This window comes from Anomaloglossus baeobatrachus, chromosome 5 (genome assembly GCF_048569485.1).
Source record: "Anomaloglossus baeobatrachus isolate aAnoBae1 chromosome 5, aAnoBae1.hap1, whole genome shotgun sequence".
Classification (NCBI taxonomy): domain Eukaryota; kingdom Metazoa; phylum Chordata; class Amphibia; order Anura; family Aromobatidae; genus Anomaloglossus; species Anomaloglossus baeobatrachus.
Window position 1 is genome coordinate 253554976 of NC_134357.1, and position 17576 is coordinate 253572551.

Here is a 17576-nt window from a genome sequence, read left to right on the forward strand (position 1 = left end):
GGTATTGCTACGTATTACTGCCTGCTCAAAAGTATGCAAACACATTTATAGGTATTGGTAGTTAGCCGTGCGTGGCCAACACAGTTGCTAGGGAAGTATTTAAAAAGCAGTTCTTGGCAATTTTAACTACCTGCTGAAAATTACACAAACCCATTTATAGGTATTGGTAGTTAACCATGTGTGGCCAAAAAAAGTTGCTAGGGAAGTATGTGAAAGGTAGTTTTGCCAATTTTAATTGTCTGCTGAAAATTGCGCAAACACATTTATAAGTATTGCTAGTTAGCCATGCGTGGCCTGAAAAGTTGCTAGGGAACTATGTAAAAAGTGGTTCTTGGCAAAATAGCCTGCTGAAAATTACGCAAACACAGTTATTGGTATTGTTACTTACTAGTGCTGGCCTAAAAAAGTTGCAAGGGAAGTATCTAAAAACAGGTTCTTGGCAATTTTAATTGTCTGGTCAAAATTCTGCAAACACAGTTGTAAGTAATGTTGCTTCTTAAGCCCGCTTTACACGCTGCAATGTAGCTTACAATGTGGCGGTGGGGTCATGTCGTAAGTGACGCACATCCGGCATCATAAGGTACATTGCAGTGTGTAACAGCTACGTGCGATTGCGATTGAACGGTAAAACGTTCATCGCACGCACGTCGTTCATTCCTCATGAATTGAACGTCAGATTGTTCATTGTACCCGGGGTAGCACACATCGCAGTGTGTGACACCCTGGGAACGATGAACAGATCTTACCTGCGTCCTGCGGCTCCTGGCAGGTAATGCGGAAGGAAGGAGGTGGGCAGGATGTTTACGTCCCGCTCAGCTCCGCCCCTCCGCTTATATTGGCCGGCTGCCGCGTGACGTCGCTGTGGCGCCGAACGTCCCTCCCACTCCAGGAAGTGGACGTTCGCCGCCCACATCGAGGTCCTATGGACGGGTAAGTACGTGTGACGGGGGGGTTACTCGTATGTGTGGCACATTCAACAAATTGAACGTGCCGCACATACGATGTGGGCGGGTACGATCGCATACGATATCGTATGCTGGATCGTAAGGTGTAAAGCAGGCTTTAGTGTCAGGCCTAAAAAAGTGATAAGGAAGCATCTAAAAAGTATTTCTTTGCAACCTTAATTGCCTGTTCAAAATTATGCAGTGAAATACATGTATGGGTATTGTTAGTGGTGCCTGCTGAAAATTTGCTATTGAACAAGCAAATTTTGTGTCTTTTTGGCACTTTAATGTGTCTGATCCAAATTACGCAGTGAACCGCAATTGTAGGTAGTGGTACATTTTAGTACCTTCACAATATTGCCAACTTAGGCAGGAAATAAAAAAATTATCTTTTGTGTCAGGTGTTTGACAGATGTGGGTGTAGGGTTGTGCACATGAATTATGCAGTAGAAAACCTCTCATTCCACATGTGGTTCGTCAACTGTGCATACCATTAATCCGTACCAAATTGAGAACCTTGATCTACTCAATCTAGTCATGTGAATAAAAAAATAAAATGAATACTAAGCCAGACTAAATTTGCTTTAAAAAAAGTTTATTTGTGAAAACAAAGGATTTGATAGCATCCCAAGGTCATCATTTCTTGGGGATTATAGGACGTCTCTTGCGGCCTTCAGTTTTCAGATATTCAATGATATTTGGTCTTTTTAGCAATCGCTCAATATAGCCTGACAGAAGTGGGTAGGCAGACAGGGATGTTGGGGAAAAGTCGAGGACGCATTGTAGAGTGTCCAGAAGATTGTAGTCGGCATATGAGATCTGTAATAAAAATATAAGATCTCAACAAGCACACTATGGAAAATGTACAGTTAAAACTAGAAGTTTACATACACTATCTAAAAATACACATATGCATGTTTTTCTCACTATCTGATATGAAATCAGAATAAACCTTTTACATTTTAGGTCAATTAGGAACCAAAATTATTTATATTAGCCAAATGCCAGGAGAATGAGAAAGAGAGAGGGGGAATGTTTTACGGCATGTTTATTACTGTCTGCAAAGTCAAGAGTTTACATACATTTCATTAGTATTTTGTACCATTGCCCTTAACCTATATGACGGGTGAAACATTTTGCATATCCTTCCACAAGCTTCTCACTATAGTTGGTAGGAATTTGGGCCCAATGCTCCTGACAGAACTGTGCAGCTGAGCCATGTTTGTAAGTCACCTTGTCACTTGCCTTTTCAGCTTTGCCCATACATTTTCAATAGGATTGAGATCAGGGTTTTGTGATGGCCACTCCAAAGCATTGACTTTGTTATCCTTAAGCCACTTTGTGACCACTTTGGCAGTATGCTTCTGGTCATTGTCCATTTGAAAGACCTATTTAATAATTAATAATAATAATTTTATTCATTTATATAGCGCTATTAATTCCACAGCGCTTTACATTCATTGGCAACACTGTCCCCATTGGGGCTCACAATCTAGAGTCCCTATCTGTATGTCTTTGGAGTGTGGGAGGAAACTGGAGTACCTGGAGGAAACCCATGCAAACACAAGGAGAACATACAAACTCCTTGCAGATGGTGTCCTTGGTAGGATTTGAACCCAGGACCCCAGCGCTGCAAGGCTGCAGTGCTAACCACTGAGCCACCATGCCGCCCTTATTTCCACCCAAGCTTTAAATTCTTGGCTGATGTCTTGAGATCTTGCTTCAGTATTACCATAGTAGTACCATATAATCTTCTTTATTCATGATGCCATCTAGTTTGTGAAGTGCACCAGTCTGTCCTGCAGCAAAACAACCCCACAACATGATGCTGGTATCCCCATGTTTCATAGTTGGAATGGTGTTCTTAGGCTTCAAAGCTCCTCCCTTTTTCCTCCAAACGTAACAATTAGGGATGATCGAATACCCTATTATTCGCTTCACTGAATATCTGGCGAATACCTCGCTGCTATTCGAGTATTCGTGAATATTCGACCCCCAATATAAGTATATCGGAAACCAGAATAATTTCATGTTGCACCTGTCGGTGACCTGTGGTGACTGAGGAAGAGGCTAAAATGGATGGGAAAAGGCAGAAACAGTATGGGCACAGCCTGTAGAAGGTGTGTCACTGCATTTCTGACCCCTCCCGATTCATCCAAGATGACAGGGCGCACACCAACGCGCCGCCCGCTTTCACCCTCTTCCTCTGATTTCTGTCGCATGTGCCATGACACATGCGACAGAAAACTCTTCCCCGGGTCCAGCTAAGTCACCCCCCATACTTCCCCGGTGTTTCCCATTGTTCCCCCGGTGTCTTTACCTTTTTGCAGCGTTGATCCCCTGCGATCCCTCCTCCTTCACAATAAACGCTGGGCGCATGCGCAGAGAGCGGCTGTCAACTCAGCTTCCTGTGTTCAGTGAGAGCTGTGCTGGTTGCATGGACACTGCTGATGTGGACCCGGGGAGGGTAGGTACAGATTCTTTGCACCCACACCCCTCACATGGGGTGTCTGCACTCCTAAAAATGGGGGGTACGTTCCCTGAGCGTGCCCCCCATATTCTAGAAGGTCCAGAGTCGTCGTGGGACTTCCAAAATGGATTACAGGGGATTTTTTTTTCTTTACAATAAATTGATGAAAGAGGCAATGGTTGGGGAGTATTTTTTCAATTTTTTTTTTTTTTTTTCTCGTCTATTTTTTTTTTCCATTTTTTTATTACTGACAGTTGGTGATGTCGGGTATCTGATAGATGTAGAAGAGAAAAAGAAGTAGGCAAAAAGCACTCAACTCACTGAATACTATACAAAATATAACATGGATTTTATTGAGGAAAAATACAGTGCAAACACCATAAAAACATGTAAAAACAGCAAGACACTCCTCCCATGGACCACAATTAAAGTGCTGAGGCAATATACAATACAATGCAGGTATATCAATATGGGAACCAAATATAGAAACTGACTGAGACACTATATATCAGTATGCAAACCAAGATTGTCAGTCTAAATAGAACCAACAACAGTAGTGGCCCCAAAGGTACTGATACACCAATGCAAATATAACAGTGCAAGAAAGCAATGAGCACTGATAGCAGCAAGAAAAGGCCTGCAAGGAACCCAGAAAGGTTAGTCTAGGTAACCTAGAGGTAAAACAGGCATGATACCAAGTAAGGGAATAGTCACCCAGAGGGTCCAGGGAGATAACACCCGAGTCAGGGAACCATGTATGAGTGTCAGGGAGAGACACCGACCCGACGCGTGTCGCTCAAAGGAGCTTCATCAGGGGAGGGTAGTGAGGTGGAAAAACAGCACACATATAAATACAAAGTCAAATCAATAAATTAAATACTGGTGTGGCAGTAATTCAGACCGTATGCTTTCGGCGTCCGGAAATGAAGGAGACCAGGAAGTAGATAGTTGTGCACCCATGAAGGGCTTCCCCCAGAACGCAGAGACCTCAGCGCAGCTGCGCATGCGCGAGTAACGGCAAATCCAGGCGCAACTGCAAAAGGTTTCCCCCAGCAAAACAGGGATAACGGACGCATATGCGCATGCGCGGTGGCCACCATGCGAAAAGAAAGGTGGAATGTCATACTGCGCAAGCGTCAAGATATTCACAGCGCAACCAAGCATATAAGGCGTCTGGACATTTGTATAATGCTGGAAATGCATCAATATAGCGGAGCACAGTTATTAATATCAAGGGCATAGAGTATTGTTTATTTAAATGGCTAAAACAAAGCCATATCCCCTTAATACCCTAGTGTCTATATAGAACATTTATAGACATGCGATAGTTATGGAATATATGTCTGAAAAATATTCTGATGATTTTAGAGCAATGTAAAATGTTAACATTAGGCGACAGGATGGATGGGAGAAAAGAGCATTGACATTGTCATTAGTCAAAAAAGGGGAGACAACAGTTTACAAAGAGCATCAATAATCTATATACAGAGGGGAAATAGTTCACACAATAGGCATAGAGGACCAAAAAGGTCACTACCCTCCCCTGAAAAAATACACAGGCGGGGTGGCACCCAGGAATGAGGCACAAAACCCACCAATAATTGCAAATGCCCACCAAATAGAGCGATAGATATTAATATAAAATATTTCAAACAACCATCTGATGTAAAAACGGATAATGCTGCACCAAATACAGCTCAAAAGAGCATGAAATATAAAAGAATATACAGGTACAGTATAATAGTCAAGAGGGCCAAGACACATCCATATATTACAGGAAAAAGTCCAATAAGGAAGATCACAAATAATCCAAAGAGAAGGGGTCCATCCATGAACGATACTTCCATATGTTCAAGAGAGGCCAGAAGAGACCATGGACACAGGATTCTTCCCTTCTTCTTTTCACATGAGAAGCCAGGTAACTTTGGAAAAGGTGAGGAAAAAAAAAAATCAAAAAAGCTGAAAAAAAACGATGGTTAGAATAAGAAAACAACACACAAACAGCAAAAAGGAGACCAAAGGGAAGGGGAAGGAGATCCCGCGCTCACCCAAGGAACCCAGTAAAAAGCAACTCCTCATTGAGGCCTGCCGGGGAGACTGAGTTAAGGCACCAAATCCAACGGGATTCCACTTGTAGAAGCCGCTTGGTAAGATCCCCACCCCTAATATTGGGTTTGAGGCGTTCCAAGCCCACTACCCGCAGGCCTCTGGGGTTACCCCCATGATTGGCCAGAAAATGGGACGCCACCGAAGTGAGTTTCTTACCCTTCCGTTGGTCCCCAGCCGCCAAGTTGATAGTTGACACATGCTTTTGTATTCTTTTTCTGAGTTCCTGTCTGGTCTCTCCTACATAAAGCCTGTTGCAAGGGCAAATGATCACATAAATGACATGGGAAGTCTTGCAGTTAATAAACCCTTTCAATCTATGCTGGCTACCCGCCGTGGGGTGTACAAAACTATCCCGTACAGGCCGCATAAAGGGGCATATATTACAATCCCCACAGGGGTAAGAGCCAGTGCCAATAGAGCCGTGTCCCAAGCGGTGAGTAGGCCTAACAAAATGGCTACTCACCAATTTATCGCTGAGACTTGGCGCCCTTTTGGCTGTGATTAAAGGTTTATCTCCGATCAGATCAGAGATCCTAGGATCAATTTTTAAGATACTCCAATGGCCTGATATTATCCTGCCAAATCCCTCCCACTGGTTGTGGAAATTGGTGGTCAGTCGAATTTGATGATCCTCAGGTCTCAATCTGCGTGTCAATAAGGAGTCTTGGGTCTGCAGACTAGCTCGCTTCAATGCTCTAGATAAGGGTTTTTTGGGGTATCCCCTTTGTATAAACCGTGTTGTGAGGTCTTCTGCCTGTGTCCGGAAATCTCCATCATTCGTGCAATTTCTCCTGACCCTCAAGTATTGACCGACAGGTATTCCTCGTTTAAGGTGTTGGGGATGAAAACTGGAAAATTGCAGAAGTCCATTTGTTGCAGTGGGCTTACGATAAAGATTGGTATGTAGATGTTGATCCACCACGGAAAGAGACAAATCCAGGAAGATACCGCCTGTGATGGAAATACAAGAGGTCAAAAAGATATTCATGGAATTGTTGTTCAAAAATGTAATAAAACTTCTGCAATCCAATTCAGAACCCCTCCAAAGAAACATGATATCGTCAATGAATCTAAACCATCCGAGGACATGAGTGGTGAAGAAGTCAGACGGATATACAATTGTATCCTCCCACCACCCAAGAAAAAGATTAGCCACCGACGGTGCACACCGGGCACCCATCGCCACGCCGGACACTTGTCGAAAGAAAGCCCCATCAAAGGTAAAATAGTTGTGTGAGAGCACAAACTGTAGAAGATCAATGAGAAAAGAATCATGGAACCCATCTGAGAATTCTTTTTGATGTAAAAAGTAACCCACCGCCTTGAGACAGTCTTGATGAGAAATATTTGAATAAAGGGATTCCACATCACAAGTAACAATCAGAGTGTCCTCAGGGAGAACAATCTCCTTAATGTTTGTGATAAAGTGAGTGGAATCCCTTATATAGGAGGGAAGAGACTGTACCAGGGGTTGTAAAAAGAATTCTAGATAGGAACATGCCTTCTCACACAAACTACCCATACCTGAGACAATGGGGCGTCCCGGCGGCTGGTGCAGGTTCTTATGAACTTTGGGCAATAGATAGAATGTTGCCACAGTAGGCTTAGGTACCCAAATTAAATCTTTCTCCTTTTTGGTTATAATGTTCAAGTCCAGGGCAGATCCAAGTAGACGGTCCAATTTGCTCAGAAAGATGGATGTAGGGTCCGAGGGCAGTCTAGAGTAGAAAAATGTGTTCAGGAGTTGTCGTTTAGCCTCACTAATGTACATATCAATGGGCCAAAGCACAACATTCCCCCCTTTGTCAGCCTCCTTGATCACAAAGATTTTATTATCTCTCAGTTCCCTGATAGCCCGTTTTTCTCCTGTGCTTAAATTATCGCCAAAACACGGCCTATCAGGGAGTCGCATGATATCTGCCTTAGTTAGTTCAAAAAAGAGGTTGACCGATGGAATCATAGAAAGGGGGGGTGCGGCAACCGACTTATTCCTGAGCGGACACACAGGCCTACCTACAGTAGATTCAGATTCATTTAATAAATCAAGAAGGTCCTGGAACACCTGTCGATCAGTGTCGTTGAGGGAATCAAACATGGCAGGTCTCCTATAGATGGCACGAAAGAGGAGTCTCCTACAAAACAAATATACATCCTTAATGAGTGTAAACTTATCCACAGTGTTAGTAGGAGAGAAAGTAAGTCCCCTTTCCAAAACTCTCTGTTGTTCAATGGTAAGGACATGATCAGAAAGATTGATTACCTGTAGAGTACCCAGTATGCTGGATGATGTAGTTGTTGCCAAGTCCAGTGTTGCATCTGGTGAGGAGGAAACACTTATTTGCGTCGAGATGGCCCCTTGTTGGCATCCCTCCAGACCGCATTCCTGTAACCCATTCCTGGTCTTTTTGGGTTTCTTCTGACCCCTCCTGGTGCGGTATCGCCGTCGCTGTTTTCGGACGTTAAAAAATCACTATCGCTAGTGCTGTCTCCATTCCGAATGTTAGAGGAGCCACCTCCAGGTATGGGAATCCTAGTGTTCCCTCTGTGTCTCCACCTAAACATCGTCTGACTAGAAAAATCATTCCTGTCTCTAGCAAATTTCTTCTTTTTGCCCTCAATAATATTGCGTTCATATTTATCCAAATCAGTCCCTAAGCGTTCCTGAAATGGACGGACAAGAGTATCCATATCAAACCCAGAAAGTTTGGACTCAAGCAGCCTGATATGAGCCTTAGTGCTTGCAAATAGAGTTTTGTCATGTTCAATTAGCATAGAAATGAGGATTTTAGAACATTGCAATAAGCCTTTCTCCCAAGTTGCCTTAAATTCACCCTGTGCTTCCCATGCCGGAAATATCTGGACCCTCAGGCCACGGGGAACAATCCCAGTCCTGGAGTATTCTTCCAGGCTTCTAATATTCCACCACAGTCTAATGCCCAGTTTTTGTGCAGAGGTGATCTCCTTAGTTAACCCAGTGAAATCATCATCCGCGGATCCAGCTGTTTGCACATTGTCAAAGATGCTGGCCGATTCATTCTGCCAGGAGGCTTCTCGGACATCCCAAGATGAAGCCATAATCACACAAAAAAACATACAGTAAAATACCGCCAAAACCAGAAAATGGTAACACAATAAGCAAATAAAACAACTGTTATAATAAACAAGCGTGCCAGCCCCAGAAATGACCGAGGTCAATGAACAAGGTACTGAACAAGAGACAGAGCTGCACAGCTATAATAACAAAAATATACAAGAAGTGAGGGTGCAAGCCTACCAAACTGTATATGCAGGGCCGGATTATAGGCGGGGCAGGCGGGGCTGGAGCCCAGGGGCCCCCACCAAAAGAGCTTCTAAGGGGGCCCCCACCATACTTGGCACTAGGCACCTGTCAGCATTTTTTTTTTCACACCCTCTCCCCCTCCGTAAAGACAGTCTAATAAATCAGCTGTGTTTTCGGGGGGGGGGCACCGCTATTTATTTGCATCTGCGTCTTTAAGACGCAGAAACAAACTGCGGGCACAGGACGCTGATTGACCTCGGAAGTACCAGCGGCCGCTTGAACTTCCGGGGTCAGAGGTGTGCTAATGCTCTCTGCTATGTGCTGCGGCCGTACCTAGAAGCAGGGGCACGGTGTGGTGGGCCGCTGTCTGCTGTCCCCGCTGCGCTCCTTACATGCCAGGCACACTAGCAGGAGCAGGAGGCAGCGCTGTGTGCCGGCTCTGCTGTGTGCCGGCTCTGCTGTGTGCCGGCTCTGCTGTGTGCCGGCTCTGCTGTGCGCCGGCTCTGCTGTGCGCCGGCTCTGCTGTGTGCCGGCATGTACACTGCAGAGGAGCGCAGCAGAGCCGATTACCGCAGCTTCCTGTTTCCGTTCCTACTCAAATGTATTTGCGTCTTTCAGACGTAAATACATTTGAACAGCGCGCCGGGACCCGGCCCCGCCCCCGACGTGCAGCAACGTGATGACATCAGCACCTTGCTGACGTCATCACAGTGCTGCCGGCGCCACACTGGGGACATGAGGAAGCGAGCGCTCCATGAAGGAGCTGAAGACACAAGTGTAATTAATGGGGATGAGTGAGGAGGGGCAGAGGACACAACGGGGAACATTTGTGAAGGAACACAGCTTTGTGACAGGCAGAGGAGGAGCACTGTATTCCGAGGGAGGGAGGGAGGCAGGAGTGTGTAGGGATGGAGCAGTGTAATTTGTGTGTGTAGGGGGTGATGAGGGTTGTATTGTGTGTGGGGGGAGGGGTAATGGAGGGTGCATTGTATTGTGTGTGGGGGGAGGGGTAATGGAGGGTGCATTGTATTGTGTGTGGAGGGAGGGGTAATGGAGGGTGCACTGTATTGTGTGTGGGGGGGAGGGGTAATGGAGGGTGTATTGTGTGTGGGGGGAGAGGTCATGAGGGGTGCATTGTATTGTGTGTGTGTGGGGAGAGGGGTAATGGGTGCATTGTATTGTGTGTGGGGAGAGGGGTAATGGGGGGTGCATTGTATTGTGTGTGGGGAGAGGGGTAATGGGGGGTGCATTGTATTGTGTGTGGGGAGAGGGGTAATGGGGGGTGCATTGTATTGTGTGTGTGGGGAGAGGGGTAATGGGGGGTGCATTGTATTGTGTGTGTGGGGGGAGAGGGGTAATGGGGGGTGCATTGTATTGTGTGTGGGGAGAGGGGTAATGTGTGTGGGGGGAGGGGTAATGGGGGTGCATTGTAATTGTGTGTGTAGGGGGAGGGGTAATGGGGGTGTATTGTAGTGTGTGTGTGTGTGTGTGTGTGTGTGTGTGGGGAGGGGTAATGGGGGGTGCATTGTATTGTGTGTGGGGAGGGGTAATGGGGGGTGCATTGTATTGTGTGTGTGGGGAGGGGTAATGGGGGGTGCATTGTATTGTGTGTGGGGAGGGGTAATGGGGGGTGCATTGTATTGTGTGTGGGGAGGGGTAATGGGGGGTGCATTGTATTGTGTGTGTGTGTGTGTGTGTGTGTGTGGGGGGGGGTAATGGGGGGTGCATTGTATTATGTGTGTGTGTGTGTGTAGGGGTAATGGGGGGTGTATTGTGTGTGTGTGTAGGGGTAATGGGGGGTGTATTGTGTGTGTGTGTAGGGGTAATGGGGGGTGTATTGTGTGTGTGTGTGTAGGGGTAATGGGGGGTGTATTGTGTGTGTGTGTGTAGGGGTAATGGGGGGTGCATTGTATTGTGTGCGTGTGTGTGTGTAGGGGTAATGGGGGGTGCATTGTATTGTGTGTGGGGAGAGGGGTAATGGGGGGTGCATTGTGTGTGGGGGGAGGGGTAATGGGGGTGCATTGTATTGTGTGTGTGTGGGGGAGGGGTAATGGGGGTGCATTGTATTGTGTGTGTGTGTGTGTGTGTGTGTAGGGGGAGGGGTAATGGGGGGTGCATTGTATTGTGTGTGTGTGGGGGGGGGGTGCATTGTATTGTGTGTGGGGAGGGGTAATGGGGGGTGCATTGTATTGTGTGTGGGGAGGGGTAATGGGGGGTGCATTGTATTGTGTGTGGGGAGGGGTAATGGGGGGGTGCATTGTATTGTGTGTGTGTGGGTAATGGGGGGTGCATTGTATTGTGTGTGTGTGTGTGTGTGGGGGTAATGGGGGGTGCATTGTATTGTGTGTGTGTGTGGGGGTAATGGGGGGTGCATTGTATTGTGTGTGTGTGGGGGTAATGGGGGGTGCATTGTATTGTGTGTGTGTGTGGGGGTAATGGGGGGTGCATTGTATTGTGTGTGTGTGTGTGGGGGTAATGGGGGGTGCATTGTATTGTGTGTGTGTGTGTGTAGGGGTAATGGGGGGTGCATTGTATGTGTGTGTGTGTGTGTGTGTAGGGGTAGTGGGGGTTGTATTGTGTGTGTGTGTGTGTAGGGGTAATGGGGGGTGCATTGTATTGTGTGTGTGTGTGTGTGTGTGTGTGTAGGGGTAATGGGGGGTGCATTGTATTGTGTGTGTGTGTGTGTGTGTGTAGGGGTAATGGGGGGCGCATTGTATTGTGTGTGTGTGTGTAGGGGTAATGGGGGGTGCATTGTATTGTGTGTGCGTGTGTGTGTAAGGGTAATGGGGGGTGCATTGTATTGTGTGTGCGTGTGTGTGTAGGGGTAATGGGGGGTGCATTGTATTGTGTGTGTGTGTAGGGGTAATGGGGGGGTGCATTGTATTGTGTGTGTGTAGGGGTAATGGGGGGTGCATTGTATTGTGTGTGTGTGTGTGTGTGTGTGTGTGTGTAGGGGGTGATGGGGGGTGCATTGTAGTGTGTGTGTGTGTCAGAGATGTGTGTAAGAAGCAGTACTGTGTGTGTATATATGAATTAGAGCAGTCTGTGCGCCCCCCCCCCCCCAGAACTATATGGGTTCCCCAGAGCGCTATGTCACCCATCGCAGTGATGAGTACACCACCAGAGCTGTTTGCCACTCCAGTAACGTCAATGCCCCCTGCCCCTCCTGTAATGTATATATCGTAGCCCCCAGCCCCTCCTGTGATGTATATACAGCAGTGCTGTCAGTGTGCAGTCATGTGTGTTAGTGACAGCCATCGTGAAACAGCCACATGTCCTGAAGGAGTTGGACGGAAACAAGCGGGAGAGGTGAGTGAGGCTGCTGGCGACTTTCCCATATTAATACCTGTAAGGGCTCATGCACACGTAACTGCTGAATATTCTGCAGCGATTTGACAGCACATGTGCGCGTCAAATCGCTGCAGAAACACTGCATAATGGATGCAGTTTTTCTGTACAAAAAAAGCCGATTTCATGCGCTCTGGCTGCTGCCCCCACCATAGACAGAGCGGGAGCTGCATCCAGAACGCACGGAATAATTGACATGCTCATTTTATGAACGCACGGATTTGGGTCAACATTTTAGCATCCAAATCGCTGCGTTCATAAAAGCAATGGGTGCACGTATCATGCACAATCTACATAGATTGTATAGGGGACGCAGGACGCATGCATTTACACTGCAGTGCTATACGCAGCGTAAATGCATGGAATTACACAACGTGCGCACGAGCCCTAATGCGTCTGTGTCTGCATGTATGTCAGTGTATATAACTGTGCATATATTTGTCTGTTTATATGTATTTTTCTGAATTTGTCTTCAAATATGTATATATACGCATGCCTGTATGTGTGTGTGCGTGTCTGTGTGTGGATGGGGCCCACTGAGACTCACCCGGAGGCCACAAAACCCTGGAGCTGGCCCTGGCTGCCTTAACATTGGGATCAATAAAAAATATGTGACAAAAGCGGGCTTTACACGCTACAATATATCTTACGATGTGTGGGCGGGGTCACGTCGTAAGTGACGCACATCCGGCATCGTTAATGATATTGTAGTGTGTGACAGCTACGTGCGACCCTGATTGTGCGTTAAAACGTTGATTGCATACACGTCGTTCATTTTCTAAAAATTGAACGTCTCTTTGTTCATCGTTCTTGAGGCAGCACACATCGCTCCATGTGACACCCCGGGAATGATGAACACAGCTTACCTGCGTCCCGCCGGCAATGCGGAAGGAAGGAGGTGGGCGGGATGTTTACGTCCCGCTCATCTCCGCCCCTCCGCTTCTATTGGCCGGCCGCTGTGTGACGTCCCTTTCACTTCAGGAAGTGGATGTTCGCCGCCCACAGCGAGGTCATTTGGAAGGTAAGTACGTGTGACGGGGGTTAATCGTTTGTGCGACACGGGCAACAAATTGCCTGTTCCGCACATACGATGAGGGCGTGTGCGATCGCATACGAGATCGAAATGTGTAAAGCAGCCTTAACTCTACTTTCTGTGTGTAAGTGGACAGCTGTGAGTGATCCTGGACTGTGTCTGTATTGTAGTGCTGTAAATCTGAATGTGGCAGAACAGGATAAGATAAATGTTCATTGGATTTCTATCTAAATGCTACGGTTCGTGCTCTACTGTTATGGCTAAAAATGTTAACGTTATGGGGCCCCCACCAGATTTTCTGCCCAGGGGCCCCCACCAACCTTAATCCGGCCCTGTGTATATGTAGAAGAGAAAAAGAAGTAGGCAAAAAGCACTCAACTCACTGAATACTATACAAAATATAACATGGATTTTATTGAGGAAAAATACAGTGCGGGTATCTGATAGACGCCATGACATCACAAACTGCTGGGCTTGATTTCAGGTGACATTATACATCTGGTATCAACCCCATTTATTACCCCATTTGCCACCATACCAGGGCAACGGGATGACCTTGGGTGACGCGCCAGGATTGGCGCATCTAATCTGAAATCCCAAGTGTCAGCCATCAAGATCATAGCTCCCTTATTCAAATATAGGGAGCGGGACTCTGACTGCTTCAGGCTGAGGGGTCACTCAGAAACATCTATCTACATGTGCATGGAGGCAGGCTCTGGACCACTAAGCAATACCAGCGGGGACAGATTCCCGGACAAGCTCCCCGGAGTGGCAGCGGCACCCAGAGACTTGATTTACTCCTGTGTCAGAGTCTGCTTAACGGTGGCACCAACATCCACACAGCCTGAGTGAGTACACTGCCCTTCCTGCGTCCTGCGTGCCCGCATAGCCTGCACAACGCTACCTGCCCCTATTCTCTAGAGTCCCGGGGTCTCCCCTACCAGTGGAGGGAACATCATCTGGTTGCTTCACTCCATCTCCCCCGGGTACTCCCATCGGCAGCGGTGGTACTCCCCTTACCGCGAGCCACGGGTGGCGTCACGGACACTTATCTCCTGTAAATACTCCCCCTTCCTTTTGAGTAGGCCACAAGCCCCCGGGTCTGGAGACCCTCGAGCCACAGCAACCCTGGATCCGAGCAGTCTGACTGCTGTAGGGGCGGCACATAGCTATCCATTATCTATCCATCTACTGTATCTATCTATTTATCTAGCCGATAGATAGATAGATAGATAGATAGATAGATAGATAGATAGATAGATAGATAGATAGATAGATAGATAATTGAAAATGGATAGCTAGATAGATAAATGGATAGATGGATAGATAGAGGGATAGATAATGGATAGATGGATGGATGGATAGATGGATAGATAGATGGATAGATAATGGATGGATAGATAGATGGATAGATAATGGATGGATAGATAGATGGATAGATGGAGGGATAGATAATGGATAGATGGATAGATAAATAGATAGATAGATGGATAGATAGAGGGATAGATGGATGGATAGATGGATAGATGGATGGATAATGGATGGATAGATAATGGATTGATAGATAGATGGATAAATGGATAGATACATAGATAGATATATAGATAAAAAAGGATAGATGGATAGATAGATACATAGATAGAGGGATAGATAGATAATGGATAGATGGATGGATGGATAGATGATAGATAGATGGATGGATGGATAGATGGATAGATAGATAGATGGATGGATGGATAGATGGATAGATGGATAAATAGAGGGATAGATAATGGATAGATGGATGGATAGATGGTTAGATGGATGGATGGAAGGATAGATGGATAGATAGATGGATAGATGGATAGATAGATGATATTATAGCTTTTATTTGTGATGTATGTGTTTCCCCCCTCAACAGTATATGTGATGGAGCTTGGATCTGAGTTCTCGCACGGTCACTGCCAGTTAGTGATGTCACTCTATACTTTACAGCAGCACTGAAGTTCTCACGAGCGGTAATGTGTTGACATCACCGACCGTGAGAAATAACCTGGAGTTACCCCTGCAGCATCGTTCAAGGAATGAGGCTGCATTAGGCACTCGCTCACAGACGTTGCTGAATCAGTGTGGATTACGCTGGACCTGGATATTTGGGGTGGGAGTTAATAAAGTGGTGACAGAGGGGCTTTTTGGTGCTTTATTTCAAATAAAGGATTTTTCGGTGTTGTGTTTATTTACTTTACTTAAGGCCGCTTTACACGTTGCGATCTCGCTAGCGAGATTGCTAGCATGCGTACCCGCTCCCCATCGGTTGCGGGTACGGGGCAAATCGCTGCCCGTGGTGCACAACATCGCTCGGACCCGTCACACTACTTACCTGCCTAGCGACGTCGCTGTGACCGGCGAACCGCCTCCTTTCTAAGTGACAGTGACGTCACTAAGCAGCCGCCCAATAGAAGCAGAGGGGCGGAGATGAGCAGGACGTAACATCCCGCCCACCTCCTTCCTTCCTCAATGCTGGCGGCCGCAGGTAAGGTGAGGTTCCTCATTCCTGCGGTGTCACACATAGCCATGTGTGCTGCCGCAGGAACGTCGAACAACATCGTACCTGTAGCAGCAACGATATTTGGGAACTGGACAGCACCTGTAACAGCAACGATAAGGTGAGTATTTTTGCTCATTACCAGTCGCTCATACGTTTCACACGCAACGACGTCGCTAACGAGGCCGGATGTGCGTCACAAATTCCGTGACCCCAACGACATTGCGTTAGCGATGTCGTTGCGTGTAAAGCGGCCTTTACAGATTAGTGATGGCATGTCATAGATACTGCCATTACTAATCTTGGACTTAGTTGCAGCTATGGGCTGCTATTAACTCCTTATTACCCTGATTGCCACCGCATCACAGCAATCGAGAAGGGCCGGTGACACGCCGGGACTGTCGCATCTAATGGATGCGACATTCTCGGGGCAGCAGTGGGCTGATATTCTCGGCTGCGAGAGGGGGGTCATAACCTTGGCCCTTGCCTTCCCCAGCTTTAGAATACCAGCCCGCTGCTTTGTGCTTACCTCGGCTGTGTATCCTTTGGGGAACCGTACGTCGTTCTTTTAAATTATTTATTTATTTTACTACACGATATTGACCCACCCACCGACGGCTGTGATTTGTTGCAGTGAGACAGCTGTCACTCAGCGTGGGGGCGTGTCTGACTGCAACCAATCATAGGCGCCGGTGGGCGAGGAAGCAGGTAATACGAGATGGAATAATGAGCGGCCGGCACTTTCAAAAGCTGGAGAACCAGCCACAGTGTGACAGCTGTGTAGCGTCTTGCCATGCCGGTGATCGGTAACAAAGAGAGACCAACTGACCAAAATGGCCGCTGGCTTATATAGCCCCTATGATGCTGTGCGGCCAAGCCATTCACAGTAACACCACAACAAAGATGGCTGCGGCGTTACTGTGAGGGCAAGCAACATCAGATGTTTTCATTGGCTGGAAAAAGGCGTTAGGTAGTCCAGAAATGAAAATGAAAGTATCAAAGCGAATACCATATTAGCCATTGGATACCGAATACCTCGAATACCCCATTATCCATCGGATACCGAATAGTGGCGAATACATTTGCTCATCCCTAGTAATGATGGTCATTATGACCAAACAGTTTAATTTTAGTTTTGTCAAACCACAAGGTCTTTATTCCTGTGTGCATTTGCAAACATTAATCTGGCTTTTTTATGCTTCTTTTGGATGAATAGCTTCTTCATGGCAGAGTGGCTTTTCAGTTCATGTTGATACACTACTCGTTTCACTATTGCTAATGACAAAATCTTACCAGTTTCCTCCAGCATCTTCACAGGCTCTTTTGTTTTTGTGTTCATATGCACATGTCTGACCAAAGCACGTTTATCTCAGGTACACAGAACCCATTTCTTTCCTGAGCGGTATGATGCCTGGACATTCATATCTTGTTTGTACTTGCGTATAATTGTTAAAACAGATGAACGAGGCACTTTCAGGTTTCTGGAAATTGCACCCAAGAATGAAGCAGACTTGTGCAAGTCCACAATTCTCTTCCTGAGATCTTGGCTGTTTTAGTTTGACTTTCCCATGATGCTACACAAAGAAGCTGTGTGTTTCAGGTGTGCATTAAAAAACATCCACAGGTTTGTCTCTAATTAACTCAGGTGTTTTCAATAAACCTATCAGAAGCTTCCACAGATATGACATCATCATATGGGCTGTTCCATGTTGTTTAAAGGCATAGTACTCTTAGTAAAGTTCAAAGAAAAATAACTCGCCGTATAGATGTTTTCTCTAGCCACACTTGCATAGATGGAACACTAGCAACTTACGACTAAGACCTTACAGTTGAAACACGTCAACAGGGTTTGTCGCTACACTGACGAG

At 46.5% G+C, this 17576-nt stretch overlaps 1 protein-coding gene across 1 annotated transcript in view; it reads right to left on the reverse strand.

Moving 5' to 3' along the window:
* Positions 1–1522: 1522 nt before the first annotated feature.
* Positions 1523–17576, reverse strand: part of LOC142309921 (glutathione S-transferase P 2-like) — a 47391-nt gene continuing 31337 nt past the window's right edge. The window contains exon 7 of the mRNA XM_075347388.1: positions 1523–1763. Within this exon, the coding sequence (XP_075203503.1) occupies positions 1581–1763 (183 nt within the window). The 3' untranslated portion in view covers positions 1523–1580. The remainder of the gene's footprint in view (positions 1764–17576) is intronic.